Source organism: Heliangelus exortis, chromosome 3 (genome assembly GCF_036169615.1).
Source record: "Heliangelus exortis chromosome 3, bHelExo1.hap1, whole genome shotgun sequence".
Lineage (NCBI taxonomy): Eukaryota > Metazoa > Chordata > Aves > Apodiformes > Trochilidae > Heliangelus > Heliangelus exortis.
The window spans coordinates 82,493,946-82,515,744 of record NC_092424.1 but is presented as its reverse complement, the minus strand read 5'-3'; the positions used below and the strand labels follow the sequence as shown (position 1 = coordinate 82,515,744).

The following is a 21,799-nucleotide window of genomic DNA, read 5'->3' as shown; positions in this document are numbered from 1 at the left end:
GAAAAGTGCAACATGAAAAAAAATCCAGCAATGGAGATGTCGCTGTGTGTATCCAGACAAACACAGCAGAATTAAAACCTTTTGGATGCTATAGTTAATAACAGCAGTTGTGCTATTTTTTCAAGCAAAAAAAATTTTTCATTTTGTTTCATGCGATTAGGAGTACTTCCATATGGCTGCTTTTCAGCTGTTTGTTAGTAAAGGCTTATCTAGAAAACTTTTATGATGTAAGCTAATTACATCCCAAATTAAAGCCTGCCTATTATTAGTGAACAAGATAGTAGGAATTGGCATTTGCTTTCAGCATTCAGCGAAATTCCTATTTAATGCTGTGCAAACTCATTTGGTCTCTCATCCCAGACCAGAAACTCCAAAATTTGGGAGGGTGCAAATTTCAAGCGTTGCAGCACACTGATTGCACATCGAGAAGATTCAGGCTGCTCTGGGGACAGGCAGGAGAGCAAAAGCTCTGCCACTTCTCAGTGTTTCTCCTCACTGCCCTGCCCGGGGAGGCAGCAATGTCCAGGGGACTTTGTTTCCAGTCCCCCTGTGCAACAAGTCCTGTACAGAGCTTGGAGATGCAGCCCAGGGCTGCAGAAGGAACAGGATGAAAGGAGAGAGTCATCACTACCCAAGTCCTTGCAAGTCTTGTTTCTGGTTGCTTACCAAGTATTCCAACCACTTTGTGATTGTCTTTTTTCTTTTTTTTTTTTTTTTTTTTTTTTTTTAATCGAAAAAAAAAATATTAACAATGAGCTAGCACTAACACAAATTACCTATCTCTCACCTTTTATTGTTGAATAAATGATCACCTTCCTTTACAGAGCTGCCAGGATGGATAATGCCACTGTTACAGCATGACAACACGTTGCAGAAATGGGGTCTGCTCAAAACTTGTTCAGTCCACTCTCATCCCTGGAAACATAGAAATCTCCTGCAGTTCAGCAGCATGGCAGTGATTCCAGGTAAATTAAAGATTTTCCTTTTCTGTTTCCTTTCCCTGATAAGACAAAAAATACCCCAAAGCTAAACACCTGAGAGTGGTCTTCTACTGATGTTGAGAAGCTCCTGAAACAGCAGCATTTGGTGGTAGGTGGACACCAGAAAAGCCACTTTAAGGTCGCCCATCAGTTAATTTTTTAAAGGCAAGGAGGTGGAGCTGCAGAAGAAACACCCTACCTAGTGATGCCAGAACATTATATAGCTCTTCCTTAGAAAACAGCAGGAGTTAGGAAAGGCTCCAGGTTTTCCTAAGGAAAGCAAGTAGTGAAACATGTCATCAAGTGAGCTGTGCCTTCACCACCACCCACCTGGATCCATCCCTGTGCAGTATCATCTGGCAGCAGCTTGCAGGTTGTGCAAAACCTGCTAAATCTAAGTGCCAACTAGAAAACGTTCTGCAAGTGGATGCAGTTTCCAGCTATGGGAATTTTCCCCCTCCCCACTCTATTGCCTCCAGCAGAAATCCAACACCTGCTCTTTTTATTTATTTACTTATTTAAATTGCTGTTCAGTCAATCCAGTAAGGTCCCAAAGGTAAACCAGTCCCAAGGAACTGGAATGACCAGCAATGAGAATGCTGGAATTTAAAAAGTGGGTTGTGGCCAAATATTCCTATGATTTATAATCCTTTCACCTTCCACAGGACAGCAGGGCCATCCTGCTGGGCGTGTATGGATTCCTCCTTGCTGACCCAAAATGCTGTTTCTGCTCCAGAATTTTCAGCTTCAGGAACTGAAATTCTGGCTCTAGTGTTCAGGCTGGAAAAAGAAATTAAGAAATACAATTAACCCACCCCCCACTGCTGATTGAGTTCATTGTTAATCTCTTTTCTATAATTCTTCACAACTGTATTGACTATTTTATTTAAGCAACAAGGAGAAACAGATTCCACCTGTTAAAACCTGATACTAATTTTCCTAAAACAAATAGCATTCCTAAGCAATAACGAGAGCATTTCTTAAGTTGGCTGCTTCTGCTACTAAAATAGCAGAGGGTACAAAAAGAACAGTAAGTAATAACCTCAGTGAGCATACTTCAGGGATTTTTTTGTCTTTACCTTATTCCTAAATGCTGACGAAATAAATGAAAAAAGTTGTGTTGAACACACTGACTTGAAAAATATTATTTATTTAAACCAAGGATTTAAGACACCAATAAAATTGGGTTTCTTTCCGGATTCCTGGTTCCTAAAGTTAACTTTTCCTAAAGATAACTTTTGCACATATCTTTATATCCTGGCCTAAACACCCTGCTAGAAACAGCTGTTGACTATCTGTTTTCTGTCAGATTATGGATTTTTAAAATTTTTAAAATTCGGATCCAGAGTACACTGCTCACCAGATCATAACAATGTTCATAGGTAGTCTTGATGTCTCTTAACAAAGGGAGCTCTGCTCAGTGATGAAGCTACTGCACAGTGTTCTGTGCCTGTTGTAACAAACAGAAGAGAAACTTCATTGCCTCAAGATGTTATGCTGCCAAAATTGCCTCACCAATATTTAAACTGGGAACAGAGCCCAGACTCATTGTCTGGGCTAAACCAGAACATTATTTTCAGCATCCTTGAGATTCAAAAGCAAGCAAACCACTAACATTTTGTGCATCTGTAACCCACTGTATGTTCCTACCTCCCATGAAAAGGAAGCAGAAAGATACGACGTGGGAAAAGAAAAATACTAGGAATATTTTTGTCAGACTAAAGTACTTACATAGGGTCTAGCCAGTTGTAAAATTTCCAAACAAAAACATTAAAGACAAGCAAATTTATTCCTTCTATTTAATGCATCACCTACCAGAGCTGTTGAGCAGCCATCTCCTGATACTTGCAATGAACCACTGAATGCCTAGGGCTGCTTCTCCAGTAGCTGCTAATAGGACCAGAGGCTCATAAAGTCAAAGACTGAAGATGTTTAAAGAATGAGAAATTGCTTCAAACAGGTGCCAAAAATGAGCTGAGCCATAACATTGCAAGGTAACACGTGAGTGTAAGGATGAAAAATATACAGCCTTAATTTAGAATTCAAACTGTCATCCTAATGGTTCAGTTCACAGGTTTTAGTCCTTATTACAATGCTCCAGTACTTAAATGGCAGCTACTAAAAAGATGGAGACTCCTTATTTACAAGGAGTCACAGGGACAGGACAGGGGGTAATGGGCACAAGTTGCTCCTGGCAAGATTCCATTTGAAGACAAGAGGAAAATTTTTCACTTTAAGGACAGTCAGACATTGGAATGGTCTCCCAGGGAAAGTGGTGGATTCCCCCACTTTGGAACTATTTATGTTTGAGCTTGACAGGGTGCTGAGACATCTCATATAAACAGTAATATTAAAAGGGTTGGAGCAGACAATCCTTGAGGTCCCTTCCAACCTGATATTCTGTAATTCTATAACCTCTACAGCTTTCAACAACCTTTCAATGGGGCCTTCCAGTTCCAAGTTATTTATAGGCCTTTGAAGCAGACAATTTATGTTGAGTGCTTATTATTCTGGTCCTACAGGTGTGTTCTGTAGTGCTGGTGTGACCAGAAGCATTTGAGTGAGTTTGAGCTACAAGTGCTGTCCACACAATCTCATATCTCAAAAGTGTATTAAATAAAGTGTCAGAAAACAAGGGGAAAAAAATTCTTTCATGCACTCATTTGCAGCACAAAGCAGGTTTTTCTCAGTATGCAATCTGCCACAGCCAGCACTGTTTGAGCTCAGAATACATTGGCACTTCTCCTAGTGCTCTACTGAAATGATTATACCTTCACTGTCAAGTCTTTAGAAAAATCCAAACAGAAAATATTTGAAGTTTTTGGTATTTATTTTTCCATTATTCCCTAAAAACCTTAGTATGCAATGTGAGGTCTAGACAGCAATTGAGCTCTTACAAATTCTGTTTGCATCACAGAGTGTCCTGAGCTAGTGAAAATTCTCACTGCAAGAGGTGAAGTTTCAGCTAGAGAACATCAAAACGTCAGGCTGAGAATTTCTACCTGTGCTATTTGTACTAGTTACCTGGCTTTGAAATAAAAACCAAAAGTCAGATTTATATAAAAATCCATTTTTTATTAAACTCTGATCACAGAGGAGAACAGCTCAGTATAAAATCTCTAACAAAGTGATTTTATAGCGCAGTAAATTCTCCATTTCTCACAGCCATAAGCTCATAACCAGCGTACAATACGGCTTCGTATCAGAAAATACAAAAATGGAGTTTGTCCATGTAGCCCTGTATTTGTTAAGCACGCAGACAGAATTTAGTAAAAGCTGTTCCTTTTTCTAGGTTATGGTATCCAGAACACCAAGTTCTGCAGTGATGCTTTGAGACCATTGTATTGTTACTGCTCAGCAGACTGTGTGGCTGCTGCTCGGCATTTCAGGCTGTAAGGTAAGTCACCTCAGTGCCCCAGTGTTACAAAAGTTACAGCAGTAAATTATTTCCTGAACACACATAGCAATCTTTGGCCAAGGAGCCACCCTAGCAGAGCAGAAAGGCATGCACAGTGGTTAAAGAGAGCAAAGGGGAACAAAGGGGAATTTTTCAGTAAAAAACTAGCTAATACGTAAAGCCTCGCTTCCTGAAGAAACCCTAAATTAATTTTTTTTTTCTTTTTCTATATAACTGGATTATTTCCACCTCATTTGGTTTATGTCAAGCAACTAAGAAGAACTGAAAGGCATGCTAGGCTCTCTATGAGTACTGGATCCAGAACCACATTTTATTCAAGCTCCATACCTCAAGCTGTCAGCGCAAATTTCTCAAATACCTCCTGCCAAGTTTGGTGATTTCAGAGTAGGCAGAACTACAAAAAACCACATTTCCTCTTTGGCTCCAAGACTCCTCCTGCTCCTTTTGCCAAATGTGTGGAAACCAGGTCAGACGCCAAATCTGCTAAGGTAAGAATCTGCTGTCCAGTAAAGAAAATTCAAAATGAGCTGGATGGACCCCAATTGCTGTTCCCTGAGCTCAAGAGCAGCATTTGAGGCAAAGCCAGTGTAACAAGCTTGAAACCATTGCTTGTACAACACCCCTGAGCCCATCTTAGCATTTTACTCACTTGTATTTACTACAAGATCTTCTGATGAATTGCATCACCCTCTGGAATAATTTAGTGAACAAGCACCAGACCTGAAGACACCTTTATAAAAAAAGAAATAAAGCAACAGTAGGAGTGCTACAAAATAGGTTTTTAGCAGTTATGTAGCAATCTTCAGTTTCTCAGAGCTTTGTGTTATTGCATGAAGCTCTTCAGAAGCTCTGATGAAGATTAATAATCAGAAAATGCCAAGTAAATATCAATTATTTGTGAGTCCTGCCAGTGCAGGGCTACATTGTCATTACATCCACTACAAGCATTTGTGCTTAGATAAATAGCTCTCTCTATTGCAATTTAAGACAAAGCAATTTTTATGTACTTCAAAATTTACTTTAGCACAAGTATACTACTTAAGTACTGCTACAGCATCTATAAATAATAAATACATAGCAGTAACAGTTATAGTCATTTAAATGCTGCAGCATCCAGAAACAAGGGCAAAAACTAGAGGAGCACCCACTCCATGTTCTCTAGCTTTTAGCTCAAGTTATTTCTTATATTTCTCTAGTTTTCCCTCATAAACACCCTCCAAAAGATACCAGCATAAAGGTGGCCTTCTCATGAAACAACTTAAGACAACACTACTGCAAAAATAACAGTTCTCAAACTAAGGAAAAGGACAGACAACATTTACCTTTGAATCAATTCAAGAATCAAACATCTCTTCTCATGTAGCAGACAAAAACCTACCTGATATTGATTTCACAGATAGCAGGGCTGCCATATGAGCTCAGATCGATTCCCACAACTTGAATCAAAATGCAAAATAGTGCATTTTCCCCTCAAAAGCTGTACTGACTCTGTGGTGCACTGGCAGAAGCTACTGGCATGGTTTTAATACTACCAGGCCAGCCTGCACTGATCAGGGCCGGGACAGCTGGCACCGGGCTGATCAAAAGAGCCACAATCTTGCCCATCAAGAAGCATCTTTGTAATTAAGTCCACTGTGCTCTCACTGAGGCACCAGGCAGTCAACAGAAAAGCCTGTGTGCATTTATGAGGCTGCCCAGAAGTCTGGAGCATCAAAGGACACCAAAAGGCACTAATCCATAGAAACAATGTACTGCCTTCAAAACTGTCACGGAGCACAAGCTTCACTGCTGCCTAAGACTACAGCGTGCCAGCACCTGCTCCCTGCTGGTAATTCCAGGGCTTTGAGCTCAGCAAGGAATACATAGTAAAACCCTTCCCTCAGTCTCAATTTCCTGGGCATCAGGGAGCATGTGGTACAATAAAGAAATCCACACCTGAAAAACAAAGAATCCACTCCATTCTAGCCAATCGTCTGATGAATCTACCTTGATTGCATGTGCTTGTGTTTAATTACTGCTGGGGAATAAGAATTATGGAAAAGATGCCTGGACAGAGTGCCCACCAACAGCAGATGTTGACCATCCAAAGGAAAAATCTTGCTCTGAATACTTGGTGTATTTTCTGATTTCAGGGAGGATGTAAGCAATGAATTGAAGCAACAGTTGCAACTTATTATGCAAGAGACAATTAAGCAGTATCTGATAATTGAGCAGTATTTTGCTCTGATAGCAAACTTGATTCTCTGACAGCTGAAGTGGCCATTTGCACTCAGGAGTCCAACACAGCTTCAGCTCAGTGTTATAAGGTCAATTACAGAGGTGATACTCTGGGGACTAACAATGAAGGAACTTATCAGACACACCACAGCACCATGGAATCCTGAATTACCCCTGCTGCCCAAGAGAGCCCCAGATTTGGGATGACAGAGACAACACATCAACACAAAGCACTACAAAAGCTAAACCATGTGGCTAACTGTAATCCCACTTGTTGGGATTTCCAAGACCAAACAATCTGAACCCTTGAGAACAGGGTGCAGATTCACTTATCACCATCTTCTCAGAAAAGAAGATTCAGATTTCTTAACTAGAACCACTACATTGGGGCATTACATCCATTTCTCACTTTGCTGATCCTTCCCTCCCTCCTCTCCTGCACATCCAAGGTACAAACCATACTGGGAGAGAAGCCAAGGACAACTCCATTTGACACTTCCAGTTTCTCCCAGCCTTAGGATGACTTTTGGACCAAGCATGATGCTGATACGTGCCAGAATATATTCAGGGACTCATGTTTTTTGTTTAAGTGGACATCCCATATTCAGTGATTCCCTAAGTGTGACTTCAGAGCCAGTGGAATACTACCTTCAGGGCAACAGAAAAAATTAGAGAGGTTCCTAAATCTTAAAATGGGAGGATGTGCCAACAAAAGTGTTTCTCTCAAGCTTCTGGGCTACATAACAGACTACATCAACACAATCTCTGTGACACGGTAAAAGTAGCAAGCTCTCAAAGCAAGATAGGGCACAGAACAACATCCTATGGAATGCACAAAAACAAACTCAAACAGCATGAAAAAAGTAATTTTTATTTTTATTGTTTACAAAAGCATGAACACCTTATGCAAAAGCCACATCCTGAACCACATGTTTCCCTCATTCTCCTGGGATACTGATAGAAAGCAAACGTTTTCTCTGTTCTTTAGGGTTAAGTGTACTCTGCTGAGGTAAATGGGAAACACCTCAGGGGTTTCCATGGAGCTCTGAGTCCTTGCATCAGCAAAGGGCCCAACCACAACACAAGGAGATGTCACACGTGTGAGGTGCTCTGGTGCCCAACTGATTTAATCTGCTTCTAATCCAGATGAATACACTATCCAGACACTTAATAAGCTCCCCATTCTTTTCAATTTTAACTGAAACAAATCTAATTTGAAATACCTGATTAAACATTAGGACTCTCATCCCACACTAACTTCATGCGAGGTTTAACTTTATGCACCATGAACAATTTTACTAAGTTTTTTTTGAGACAGCAAGTGTGGTCATAAGCTGTTTTATTATTGAGACCTTTCAGCACAAAAGCTATTTACTCCTTTCTTCCTTGCCTCCTCAGCACATGGAAGTCAAGTTATTACTCTGAAGAAACTCGCCCTAAGTTTCGCTTTTCCACGTGAAAAAAAAAAAATGTGCAGAATTTTTACTTTGCCTTCATCTTTTTTTCCTGATCTGGAGCTGAAGTAGTTACGATCATATAATCAAACAGGGAATACTTTTGAACCTACAGAAACAGTTATTTATTTATCTATCTACTTTTTTAAAAAAGTATTTTGTTAAACAGAGAATTTGATTGCAATAAATTCAAAGACCTGGAGCAAATTACTCATACTGGTTCCTAGAATGATCCCTCCTATAAACCAGTGTAATTCCTCAGCTCCTATGAGCTGAGGTTCCTCCCCTCAGAAACGACAACTGATGCCTCAAAATATTTATCACACTGGGAGAAATGGCTCTGTCTTGTCTTTCATCCTATGTCTAAAATGATTGACAAATCCTATCTATGTCTGCAAGACTGACATTGGATCTGTGGATCAATAAAAATGGCTTCGTTTTATTGCTCGAGCTGTAGTACCTGTTCTAATATCTCCTGCCAGCTTCACATTGAAGAAATATAATTTACTTCACATACTGAAAGAACCTGCTAAGAACCCATATGTATATACACACACATACCTATGTATGTGTACACATATATATATATATACACACACACACATATATATAGATAATTTGTATTTATTTTACACTGACAAAGTGCTGAAAGGATCCAACAACTGCCACTGCTAGAGATGAGGCTAAATGAAATGGTATCACTGATATGGCATCAAATAATTAGGAGACTCTGGTCCGAGAGCTTCAGAACTGTTAGCAAAAAATTATCTTTCATTGGCAAAAAGGAAAAGTTCCAAATGGCTTGAATTTTGCTTTTAAATAGTTCGGAAGTATTTAGAAAAAAATAAAAAAGAAAAAAAGCCTGTACAAAGTAGACGATGACATTAAAATTTCAGGTCTGTGTGTAGCAAGCACACACACTTATACACATATTCTGTTATGCTGCTCACAGCAAAATTCTGAGGTGCCTTGGACTCACCATAATGATGACTTGACTGACTCTGGCAATATCTCAGACACATGCATCATGCCTCAAATTTTGAAAAAGAAAGTGCTGTACATGTTGAGCCCTGTGTTCTGTGAGTCTGGCTGCATAGTCGGAAACAGAAGTATTGCACTAAGGACCATGCCTACAAAAATGCACATTTAGTAAGGCCATTATAGTCAAGATCATAATGGGACTCGAGTCACATGAACAATCAAACAGATCATACACAGACCTGGGAGAGCCATACTGCAAAAGATGGACTCAAACCTGCAGTGCTCCAGCAATTTAATAACTGATTTTTCCCATGAATCTCTCAAACTAATGCTGTCTACCCACAGCTCCAGACAACATGATGCACATGTACTCATGTGCTTTGGGTTATTTCATTTTTCCTGACCTGTTACTGGCTGCCCTAGAATTTGAGGGTAGGATTCTACTCAATTCTACCAATAAGGTTCAAGTTGCTGTCAACTTAAAGCAGCCTCCATCCATGATAAGGGGAAAGAAGATTTGACTTTCAGTTTCTTAAATATTTGCCAACATGCAAGACATAATTCTTACTCTACAAAGTGTAGCAAAGTCACAACTGAACCTGTACTGGAATAATTTTCAATATGCTCTTTCAGAGCTGGGCAACATTAAGAGTATCAATTTATCAGATCTGGCTTTCTCAAAGACAGAACAACCAACTGGTCGAACACCCTAGGAGGAATGACAGAGATTTACAAGTTAGCTGCCCACATCCCATGGCAAACATAAAGGTGCTACCCCTTCCAGCAAACTCTGGGCAGCTGCCTTGAATGTAGAGGAGGGTCAGTGGGCTCACACCAGCCACTACCCTGGGAGTAGCAGGGGTGCTGTCAGTCTGTGAGCTTCCTTTGCAGTTATCAGCTCCTTTAGCCAGCCCAAAGTCACCCAGTCAGCCAGCATTCTGGCTTGCTTAAATGTAGTGGCATTGGTCCAAAAAGGAAGGGCAGACCTCTGTCCCTCTTCCCCAGGCCACACTGCATGAATACACAGTTCTGCAAATGCAAAAAGCATCAGTACAAGGCTGGAAGAAGCACAGGACACAGCAGATAGGAAACGTAATGGCCATATGCATCACAGTTCAGCAGAGACATCCTTTCACTATCCCATGTTCTGCCCTAAAATCCACAGTGGTGGCTTCGTCTTCCAGCTGAATCAATTCCAGCATTAGGAATTATTTCCGAATACAACAGACTATATCCAAAGCTTTTTTTTCCCTACAACCTCTTTCTTTTGGGTTTACACAGATTTTAGTATAGAGACGACAGACAAACCTGAAACACAGGATATGGGATCTGTTTGCATATTACAAACAGATAAATGGATAATCAAGATGCAAAAAACTATTGAATGTGTCACACACTTTGCACCTGCAGCCCCAGGTACTTTTTTCCCCGCAACAAGGGTGTCACCTGCCAGATGCAAGTTTGTCACTATGGATGTGTTTTTGATCAGGTCACTATGAACTGTGTTTTTTATTAGATGGCAACAATGCAGCTCTTGCAGTGATGACCAAGTAAAATGGGAGTACAGGATATGGTTTCTAATTCCACCCCTGTCTTACGCTCCTTGCATGCTGAGCAGCTCCAAACATCTCTCTTAGTAATCGTTATTATTTAGAAGGAGAAAAACTCTTTCCATATTTTCTTCACAAAAGGAGCCATAAGAAATCCATTAATGTATCACATAAGATGAAAAGCTGTCTAAAAGGCTTCTACTTTTATTCTAGCAGTTTTGAATAAAAAATGATTAGCAGAACCACTTTGTCAATTAGGTCGAATTGAGCCAAGAATATTTTGGGAAAAGAAATTCAGAAGCTGGCATTCACATTAAAATGGTGGCCTGAATACTAGCAATACTTCGTCTGCAAGGTTTGGTGGTTTTTTTTCATTTTTTTCCATTCCAACGAATGGAAATCTGATGTATCAGGCAGTAGCAGCATTTTCAACATTTTGTGTTTGCTGTATTTAGTAGTTTTTAACCAAATTCTCTCTTCCAATAAAGTGATTGTCATGTGGCTAGCATGACTACCCCCCCCCCCCCCACAGCATTTCTAAATAGAATTACAAGTTGTTGTTTTCTCTCCACCATAATATCACCTTACCATTTTCAGTCTCACTCAGCAGCACCACAGCTTTAATGCAGGTCATGGACAACAGGCAGCAGACCCACTTTTACTGCTTGCCTCAAACAATGTATTTTTTCATATTTATAAATTCTTAAAAAGTTTTCTTCACTTAGCTATACTAAAGGTACCACTCCAAAATTTAAGTTTACATTGGAAAAGCTTATTGTTGACTTGACCAAAAAAAATACCACCAAAAATCCCTTTTACTCCCACAGGAAATATTTTTCCCTCTCAAGTTAGTGTTAATGGGTATTTATATTATAGGACTCCATATATCAGAAACCAGTTATTTAATGCTCAATATTATTTTCAGCAGATGAAGAGGTAGGTATATTTCCACACAAGAAAAAAAACACAATTGTAATAGACACTTAAATCAAGTAATGTCTGAAAAGTCAAACACTGTTCTGACAGCACATAAACATAATGTGTCTGAAGATACTCTCCAAGGAGGACAAGAAAAGTTGAGCATTCTGTTTAGATAATACATCATGATTTGAAATTTAATAATTTTCTGGAAAGAAAACACAAGTATCCAAATGCTACTTCCTTCCCCTCCCTCCCCCCAAGAAACGTGGGTGCCAACAGAACTGCCTGTATCAAGGGTAGTATTAACTTCTGGACTGCTAAACATGGGATCAACTGCAATTCTTCCTTACATTCACCAACACCAGCAGTCTACAAGTTTACACAGAGACCAAATGCATGATAATTACATAATTACAATAGAAATTCAACTTTAGTGTTGTTCTTAAAACAATCTTCATAAATAATGAAAATACCTGTGTTCTAGCTCTTCAGTAACCTAAGGTTAATTGGTACAGATAGTGTTTTTCTCTTCCGTTTACAGACCAAACTGGAGGTTCCTCACTGCCAACAATAGTTAAGGCCTGGATCAAGTTACTCTCCTTTTGCTTTTCCCTTTTTCTGCTTTTTTCCATTTTCCACCACTGCATTATTTTCTGGTTTGCTTACTCCGTTTGCAACAGCACCATTTGCTATTTTGCCATTCTTTACAGGTTCCTTGGGCAGCTTATATGTCCGATAGTAGAAGTTACCAAACAAGAAAATGAAGGTGATAGCATAGAAAATTACACCCCAGTGCATCCATTTAGGGAAAGGACAATCAATATAAATAGACAAGGCTGTGTGGCCAATAGTCACATGGAACTGCACCTGAAAGACAGAAAACAGAGAATCAAAAAGGTCTGATTGTATTCTGTAGGTCTGACTGATGCATAAAGTTATTGGGAGGTGGTAGGGAAGCTCTGTTGGGCTGTAACATCACGAATGCACACGTAACACTTGGCCAGGGCCACCAAGTTCATTGCAATACCCAGCACCAGTTTTCAGAAACTGAAAAATGAGAAGACATTGAGAGATCTAGATTTCCTCTATCTTTTGAACAGGTTTTTGTAATTCAGTTGATCCAACTCATATAGCAGAATTAGACTTTTCTCATACTAATCTATGCTGTGTATTTTTTGAGAAATGATATAAATACTTTCATCCCCAAGAATTATTCTGACTTAAGCTGTGAGTATCAGACAGCTAAGAACTTCAGGAAAGAGCAGCATCTGTTCCAAAGCTCTGCCTCCACTCAGGGGCAATGCTTCCTGAGAGAAAGGGAGAAATTTTACTTACCAATTGCAATATGGTCAAGTATCGTTTCCACCACAGGTATTTCTGAAATTTAGGGCCACAGGCAGCTAATCCATAATACATGTACATAATGACATGAATAAATGCATTCATCTGAGCTCCAAAAAAAGCTGTCCAGGAAGAGAAGGGAAGATTGTCATATTACTTTGAGAAAAGAAGGAAGACTTTTCTAGTAATTTTTGCTGGCAATAGTAAAAATTACAAAGCACAGGACGTGCCAGGCTTCTTTCCATCTTTCAAATGTAGAATAGACCTGGCTGCCAACATGTGCTGACACAAATACCTGTTCATGCAAGTAGAATGTCACATCTTTCATGGGACTGCTTATGAAAAAGCTTTTCATAAGATTTCATTGAACATAATTCACACGGGTTCCACGTTAGTTACGGTAATTTAAGTGCAATTGCTTTGCTAAAGGATTATTAAAAGCAGGATCTGACAATGTAAAGTATGATTTCTTAGGTTCTGATTTCAAATCTATTAAATTATATTTGAATGCTAAAGGTTCACTTCTTAGTGAGAACTCAAGAAATTCATGTGGAATTCTGGTGAAAGAGGCCAAAAATCATACAAAACAAAACTTCATTGTGGTTATAAGTTGTTTAAGTGAGTTGGTCACCCAGTGAGTTTGTCTAAAATGCTCATCTTCAGCTTCCTTATTTATGACTAAAAATAATCAGCATTCTTAAATATAGAAATGTATAATATAACTTTTCTCAGTATGATCCTAGCATACAAAGATGACGGTTTTAATTTCCATTAAGAAAGGTCTCTTTGCTCTGTCAAGTTTAGCAACCATTAGCAGAAACAAATTTTATCTTGTTAAGGTATTCTTACACAGCCAGAGAGTCTCAAACAGGCTCTAATGGATAAGGTTTGGGCCATACAGACAATAGCTGCTGACATCAAACAGCTCAGGTGTCCATGTGGTCCAAAACCAGTTAGTTAAATAATAGCTCAGTCTATGCAGGCAATCTGCTGTCAAATAGGAAACAGAGGAACACAGACCTACCCACATTTATGCAGTAGTACCAGATAAATACAGAAGAGCAACTATTGCTTTTACTTTTGCAGGGGCTAGAAACTAAAAAACAGCTCAAGAACACCAAAACTTGAAATAAATTTGGAAATAGTTGTAACTGTTGTATTGAAAACTTCCAATATTTAGCATGAAAAGTCTGAAAGGCAAAATTCCCCCTCCATCATTGAGATACCCAGGGAATTTCTAAGTAAGACTACAAGTAAACTTTCAGTCACCAATAAGCTTATGTTTTTATTTTATTTATTTTCTTTTAATTTCCAATAAAGATCATGAAATGTCTGGCAAAGTACCTGCATCCTGCAGATGACTTGGGAGAAGTTCAAGGACAGACATAGTAACTGATTTTAAATATTTCTTCATTTGAATATAAGTAAACACTCAGTACAAGATATCTATGGTAACTGAGATCATAAGCCCCCATGCATGAAGTATTAGTGTGGTTTGACACAAAACCCCCAAAACACTAGTTTGGTGTATTTGTTTACTGTATGTTATTTTTGGTGTCTTAAAGCTAAAAAGCACATTACAGAGAAGACAGGGTACTTGCCCTGAACCCTTAGCTCTGTAGAGCTTATATTTTGAGAGAAATGAGACAAAATAACAGAAACAATTAAAAGGTAGGCAAAGCTTCAAGTACAATGGAATACAATTAATTGATGGGGGCTTTAGAAAGGAAACAAAAAAAAAAAATAAGGCTGATAATGAATTACAGTCTGGTGCCATTATGAATAGGCTTTCAAACCTGATTGACAGATCCTCTGTGTCACTGTCAAGGGAAGGTTTCAGAATTTTATACGTCTCTTTTTTAAAAAAGAAAGCAAACCCCAAACTCAGACAAATGCAAAATAACCTGTCCATTAACTTCATTACATTTGCACACAGACTGTGGCCTGTAATTACATTTTGCAGTTCTCTGCAAAAATCAAAGTTAGGCAAGACATGTTCATCTCTCATGTTTCATACAGAACAAGAATAATTTTGAAGACAGAACTTTGGGATTGCAATTAATACCTATGAGGAAAAAAAATGTTTTGCAATTGATTAGATTATTGCCCTGTTATCTTTTCCTCCCCCACGTTTCCCACAAAGGAAGACTGCATGCATTAAAGGTACTACACTGCTTCAGTGTTATTTTGACAGTGATGTATATTATAATGTTGTCTATGAAAACATTTTTCCATTGTTCCCAAACAATCATAATTCTCCCTTGTGTCCAGTCAAAAGCATATTGGAGGAAGGGAACTCACCTTGTCCACCTGCAACCCACTTAATACCAATCCACCACAAGGTGAACATGGTGAAATGGTGATAGACATGAAGGAAACTAATTTGGTTAAATTTCTTCCTCAGGATGAAGAATACTGTATCCAAATATTCAATTCCTTTAGAGACATAATACCACCATAGAGCAGCAGCTATCTGTAATGAAAAAAAGGAAAACAGAAATTTTAGTGATTCCAAGCTGAATGGAATAAAGTTCTCCCCACTTATCTGCTGCAAGAGAAGCAGCAGATTTTTTGTTTCCTTTCTTTCTCTTCCTTCCCCAAATCCTGGTAAATATTGAGATGGAGTCAAACTTCTGACAGTATGAGAACAACAAACCAATACTCCATTCACCTATTCTGGACATGGAAGCATTATTCTCAGTTTACTGCTCACAGATCACAACAGTAAAAAAGAGCCAATATAATTAAAAGCTTTGCCATCTCTGAACAGTTTACGTAAGGTGTTAAACGTCAGGAGTTGTGTCCTCATTCTCTGACCTAAGCTTTGAGGGAGAAGAACACCACAGGGATTCCCGTATTCATGACACAACACTTTGATGTGGTCAGAAAAACAAGGCAGAAACATGATGATAAAATGAAGTTGCAAAGGTTGAAACCTTACATAAAATTCTTTCAGTACCACAGGAATATGGGTGGGAAGATTCCAAACCACTCTTACGAGCTGGGTGCAGTACAGATTTCACAGCCCTTAGAGCAAAAGTCCCCTCAGCTTCTCCTGGTCTGCCCAGCAACCCCTCTGGGAAGAAGCAATTCCCCAGTGACTCTGTGCCACTCAGGCAGTAGAAGAAGTAAAACCACGGGAGCCACACAGGCTGCAGAGGTATAAGCCATTTATCCAATGGGGAAGTGCTACACACCCCAAATTCTTTTTCTAATCCACCCATTGCAGTGAATCTTGCCCAAGATGCAACATAAATATGGCTTCCTCCTGAAAGCAGGATATTGTTGTACCAGGTAAAGCCAAGAAGCAATATGTAGCAATTTGCTAATACGATGATACAGAGGTATGGTGGTAATTCCCTTCCAGATGCCAAAGCACAGTAACAAGTCCAGCTCCTGGCATGGCAAGTCATCCAGCTTGTTATGCAAGGGTGGGACCAAAACATATCCCAGATGGTGACTCATAGAGAGAGGGAAAAAAAAAATTTGGAAATGGAACCACCAGTAAGGAGAGCAGGCAATGTCACAACACACTGACTTGTAAGACGTTCACCTGGTCTTTCAGGACTCATCTGATGGGAAATCAGACTTTCTTACCTTAACACACGGTAAGAAATAATGCCACCACCCCCTCAGTCCCCAAGGGAGACAGAAGTTAAGACAGCAGTAGCTTCCCCTCCCAAATACACACACACACTATTAGGCAAGTGAGATAAAGGGGAGTCAGAAGCAATGCTGCACAGAGCAATGCTGCAGCCCCGCATGGTATTTTCTTCCACTTCTCCAAACTAGCAGGAGAGGAACACATCTCTCCTCAGAGTTAAGTTTGTCACAGCCATCGTTGGACTTGTGAACATTTTAGGAGAGATTTCAGCAGAAGCAAAAAAGCAGCACGGGAGCAGAAAAGTGCTGCAGATCTGCATTGCAGGCTCTGTAGTTTCCCAAAGGGACTGCACAACTTACTGTTGCCAAACAGCAGACTTCAATGCATCCATTAATAAATACCTTTTTCACTCTCTGGATGGGATTTAGTTTATTTCAGGCTTCAGGAAGAGGAGGCAGATTTTGTCAATTTTATATAAAAAGTTACTAACATCTGTCAAAGCTGGAGAGAACCTTAGTAAGGGAAAGGTGACTCCTACAGCTCCTGGGGTTCCTAGACACATGGCAAACTGCAAGAATTATACATATATATTTGTACAAATATATATTTATGTGAATATATATTTATGTGAATATATATATATATACACACACACACATTGCTAAATATTCAGTATGGTTCTGCTTCTGTGACAGGTAGCAGGTGATTAATAACACCCACATCATGGCTTTGTCTCACACCCATGAATTAGCATAACAGTCCAGGATCTGTTACAGATCTTTGCTAAAGTTGCACCTCTTAAATAAACTAAGATAAACATCTTTTCATCTCTTGAGTTAACAATAAACACTTTGGGTCATACCCATGAAATGACAAGCCAGAAGTACAATACTTGAGCTCTCTGGAGGTCCTTCCTTCACAGAAACTTTTAAAGGATCAATAGGGTGATTACAAGCAAACTCCCATAAAATTTCTTTTAAAGCCAAAGTGCATTTTGTCAAAGAAACAGTTGAATAATAAGCCAAATAGCCCATAAGCAAATAGTCAAGTAGCCAATTTACTGTATGACACAGAGCAGAAGTGGAGAAAAACTTTTATGCCCAAGTTCACAGTTTCAATATATGCCCCTAGAAGAGTCATTTAACACATCTCATTCCTCCTCTTTTGAATTCCCCCTGCCTTGCACAGAAAGCAATTACAGCCCATGGATCAAAATCAGTTGACCTTTGGCCAAAATGTTTCCCATCACTTAAGAACAAAAATAGCATCCATTTATTTGCAGGATTATGCCTGCTAATTTTTTTTGTTCCTGTAGATTTTTTTTGCCAGACAGCTCTTTTGTTCTCTTCCTACCATCAAATTTTACTACCACTGATACTCTCTAGCCTGACAGGTTTTGTGCATTATGATCTACTTCAGTGTTCCTAATAGCTCATGCAGATGTTTTGATCATTAGCTTACAGATGGAGAAAAAAATGAAACAGATGTGATTTGCCTGAGGTCATGCATGCAACCAGTGAGAGAGGGCAGAAATAAAGCAGAAGAAAACACTAAGATGTGTCAGGACTAGATGGATACTATTAAACTGTAAAGCATCAGAAGTTAGCACCTAACCTGTAGCCTTTCATCACACACTGCAAGAAAGATTTATCTCAAAAGAAAATATGCTTTAAAAAGACATTTATTCCTGAAATTAACAATACTAGTCACAACCATACCTTTTCTGTCTCTTCAATTTTTTGTTATGTGCCAATCCAGGTCTGTTAAAACACCAGATGGCACAGAAAGATTACATTACAGCCTAGGATTAAGGGGGTCAACAAGAGGTTCAAACTCATGACCTCTGCCTGCTGCAGAGTTTTTGATGAGAGGGCTGTTTTAACATGGGACTCTGCTCCCACACCCTACTTCTTTCTTTTCAGGTTGGAGACAGTTACCCATTAAGGGGTTTGAAAGGACAACTAGTTCTTAGAAGGTAAAAGTAACATGAAAAATTAAAGGGGCTTTTAAAGAGAACTCTTTTCCCTGCTTCAGTTATAGAAGTTTTGTTTACAGGACCATGAAGTCTATTTTGTTAAGTCATGTTTTCTTTTCCCAGAAATTTAAAGTAAATAATTACTTTGTTTCATAAAAGGAAACTACTCAAGCTCTAGACATAAATAAAACCCACATAAATTACAATCACAATAGAGAAGACAAACATAGCTCAGCTTTACCATTACAATCAGGACACTTCAAGCTAGGAACTAACTCACACAGCCCCAGATTCCTCATTCTCAGCTCTTCAGAAATGCTAATAAAATAGATGAACCTTGAGCTTGGACACAGAAATTTTAGCAGAGGAGGGAAAGTGACTACTCACAGATGCTAACATGCCACAAGCTAGAAAGTCTTAGGAAATTGTTCTTTGCAGATACTGAAGCTTCCAAAGGAGTACTATAAAGCATGAATTTAACACCTCAGCTGTTCCACTCCTAAACTAAAACAAACAAAAAAAATTTTTGCAGCTCCTTTAAAATCTCTTCTTGGGGATTTCTTCCCTTTTTCCTTTCTTGTCTATTATGAACATTTAATTTTTGTGTATAGCCAATTACAGAACACAAATCCTCAACTTCCTTCCAGCAGTCAGTAAGGCAGCTACCTACTGCACCCAGAAGATAAGTACTTAAACATGCATTAATTTCTACAATGTGTCTACAACTGTGGAATCTGATTTCCATCCCTGCTTTCTCCAGTTATCCATTGCCTCTTGTAGAACAAAAGCCAGAAGAGTCTGGATGAGATTAACAGGCAGAGGGAGGTTTGAAACAGTGAGCAGGAGGACCAACTTCTTCATACTATGTGTAAGTTACTGGCAGAATTGTCAGTGAAACCTAGAAGCTCAATAAAGGTGAAGAAAACATACAGACAAATTCATGGAAGAATCTCCCCTTAAAAGCTGGCAAAACAAAGAGGCTATGTCTGACTGAAGAGGTCTGTGAGCTCCAGATCCCTGTGCTAAACTGTGCAGGGGAGGAGACACCACATGCCCTTAACTGTTCCCCTGCAATGCCCACTGGCTTTCTGCCTTGACACACGATGTGGGTTGGGAGGAGAGGGGAGACACTGTCTCACCAGACACCAGCTCACTTTACTCCTCTGAGGAACTAAGGATGGTTTCTCAACCCCTCATCTTGAGTGAGAGCTTTGGTCCAAAGGGCAACTATGTGACAAAATAGTGGCCCATTCCAGGAAAGACAGAAAAGCCCCTAAGAGAGCTTCTAAGTTTCCGTTTAGACCACCATATGCAATTAGTTTCACATTTTTCAATATTTGTTCCAGCTTTCTAAGCCCCACAGTAATGTAATATATGAAGGTGTTGCTTTCTTGAACATGTTCCATAATGCTTTCTGGGCCCAGTGCTGTTTCCATGCAAGTTAGTCCCAGAGTCTCCTTTATCTGACTTATTTACTCTTTGTTTTACAAATAAAGTTACTGTACTAGGAATTAAGTCTACTCTTGCAGTGCAGAATGATTCTTCAAAGAAAAGCCAGTGACCACAGAGCCAAGACACTAAGTATCTAGAGCTATTAAAAGGGTGTGAGAGATCTGCTACAAAGTTTATCAATTCTAAACGCAAAGCTGCAAAAAGAAGCCCACACTAATCTACAGATAAAAATTGCTTTTTTCAGGTCTGTATTATGAAAAATGGGGGTACAAGGCATCCTGATGAGGTTTTGGGGTATTTTTTGTCCTGTAGAGTTAAAACCCAACAACATACCTTCCAAATGCAGAGCATGATGTAAAGCAGTCCAAAAATGTATCCCAGACTCTTGAGTGAGACAAAGTACAATTGTGGAAAGTGTGGTTTTCTACTCCTGCCTCAGTCATTGTGACTTACTTACCTAAACTGCAAATTCATTCAAAAGGATGACCAGATAAGGATCAAGACCAGGGTTTTGACTGATAACATAGTATACAGTTGCTGCAACAACTTGAGAGAACTCAGTTTTTCCTGCTTCCTCAACTCTCTCAGTTGCAAACTGAGCACATTACAACTTAAAACTATAAAGTTTATATAAATCCACAAGTTTGCAAAAACCTTCAGGAAGTCAGGAAAATCAGAGTAGATATTGCTAGAGAACTTTTCTTTGTTCTGGACATTTCATATGCAACAAATACATTGTGCTTCCTGCCTTTATTTCATAGTATAATAATGCTTTGGTTGTTGTAATGAACAAAATGGAAGATGATTCTTTTGAGCAGGTCTGGCTCCTTCACAGCCATCCACAAACAAGTGGACCTAAAAGTGAGTCTATAAAAGAGAATTTCAGTACTTGCACTTGACTAATACAAAAATTCCTTCAGTATGTACCATAACAGTTCTCAGTGTCACACAGCTGAGTAGAAGGACAATTATTTTGCTTATCAATTTAAGAAGCCCCCCTTAAGCATTTTTATATTTGGCTATATATATACATTTTTAAACAAAATTATTACCAGAAGTATTCTAGGGACCAAAATAGTGAGTGTAGAGTATTGGCAAAGGTAAAAGACAGGTAACTACCATAGGCCCAATAAAAATCTACACACAGAATTGTTCTGCAATATCATCCAATAGACATAAGATGAAAGACTCAAACCTATCCTTCTCACTGCCAGCCCAGCCATGAGCACAAGCTTTTGAGTAATACTACCCATTAGTAGAGCAGCCACCTTGCAGACAGATACTATAATACAATTTTCATTACATTTTCAGGAACATGTTCTAATCTGTATGTGAAACTTGCAAGAATAGTTGAGAGATTCTTTGCTGGAAGATAAGGGTTAGTACATAAGCTAACCAACAGCATTATGGAAACTAACAAGCATCTGCACTTTGATTTTCATTTGAATGCATTCCAAAAAAATTACACATTTGAAATGTTTCTACAATGAAATGTACTGATAATACACTTGCCAGAAGCCAGCAGCACTTCATAAAGTCAAACATGGGTAAAGGAGATAAAAAGCTGTCTCACCAGTATGAGGGAAGTGCAACCACAGTATATGCTGGCAGATCTCACTTGCTTTGATGGTGACACTGTGCCTTTACTGTGGTTACCCTCCTATCATAAACTTCAGCAAGGTCTAAGTAACAAAAAGATCTGTACAAAGTTTATTCTGGTTGGTACAACTGCAGATAAAGCCAAGGATGGTATCTTTAAGACCACTCCTAATTGTAGCAGTCAGATGAAAGTTAATGCATGTACATTGATGCACTTTGATTAAACCTGCTATGTGCTAATTCACCCAACCTGAAGTGGTCTGTGAGAATAATAAAGGATATGGTCATGGCTGACAGGAGAACTTTG

At 39.1% G+C, this 21,799-nt stretch overlaps 1 protein-coding gene across 1 annotated transcript in view; it reads right to left on the bottom strand.

Annotated features, from left to right (window-relative positions):
* Positions 1–7,465: 7,465 nt before the first annotated feature.
* Positions 7,466–21,799, bottom strand: part of ELOVL4 (ELOVL fatty acid elongase 4) — a 36,220-nt gene continuing 21,886 nt past the window's right edge. The window contains exons 4-6 of the mRNA XM_071741491.1: positions 15,164–15,335; positions 12,857–12,984; positions 7,466–12,388 (exon numbers count right to left, since the gene is read on the bottom strand). Coding sequence (XP_071597592.1) covers positions 12,113–12,388; positions 12,857–12,984; positions 15,164–15,335 — 576 coding nt within the window. The 3' untranslated portion in view covers positions 7,466–12,112. The remainder of the gene's footprint in view (positions 12,389–12,856; positions 12,985–15,163; positions 15,336–21,799) is intronic.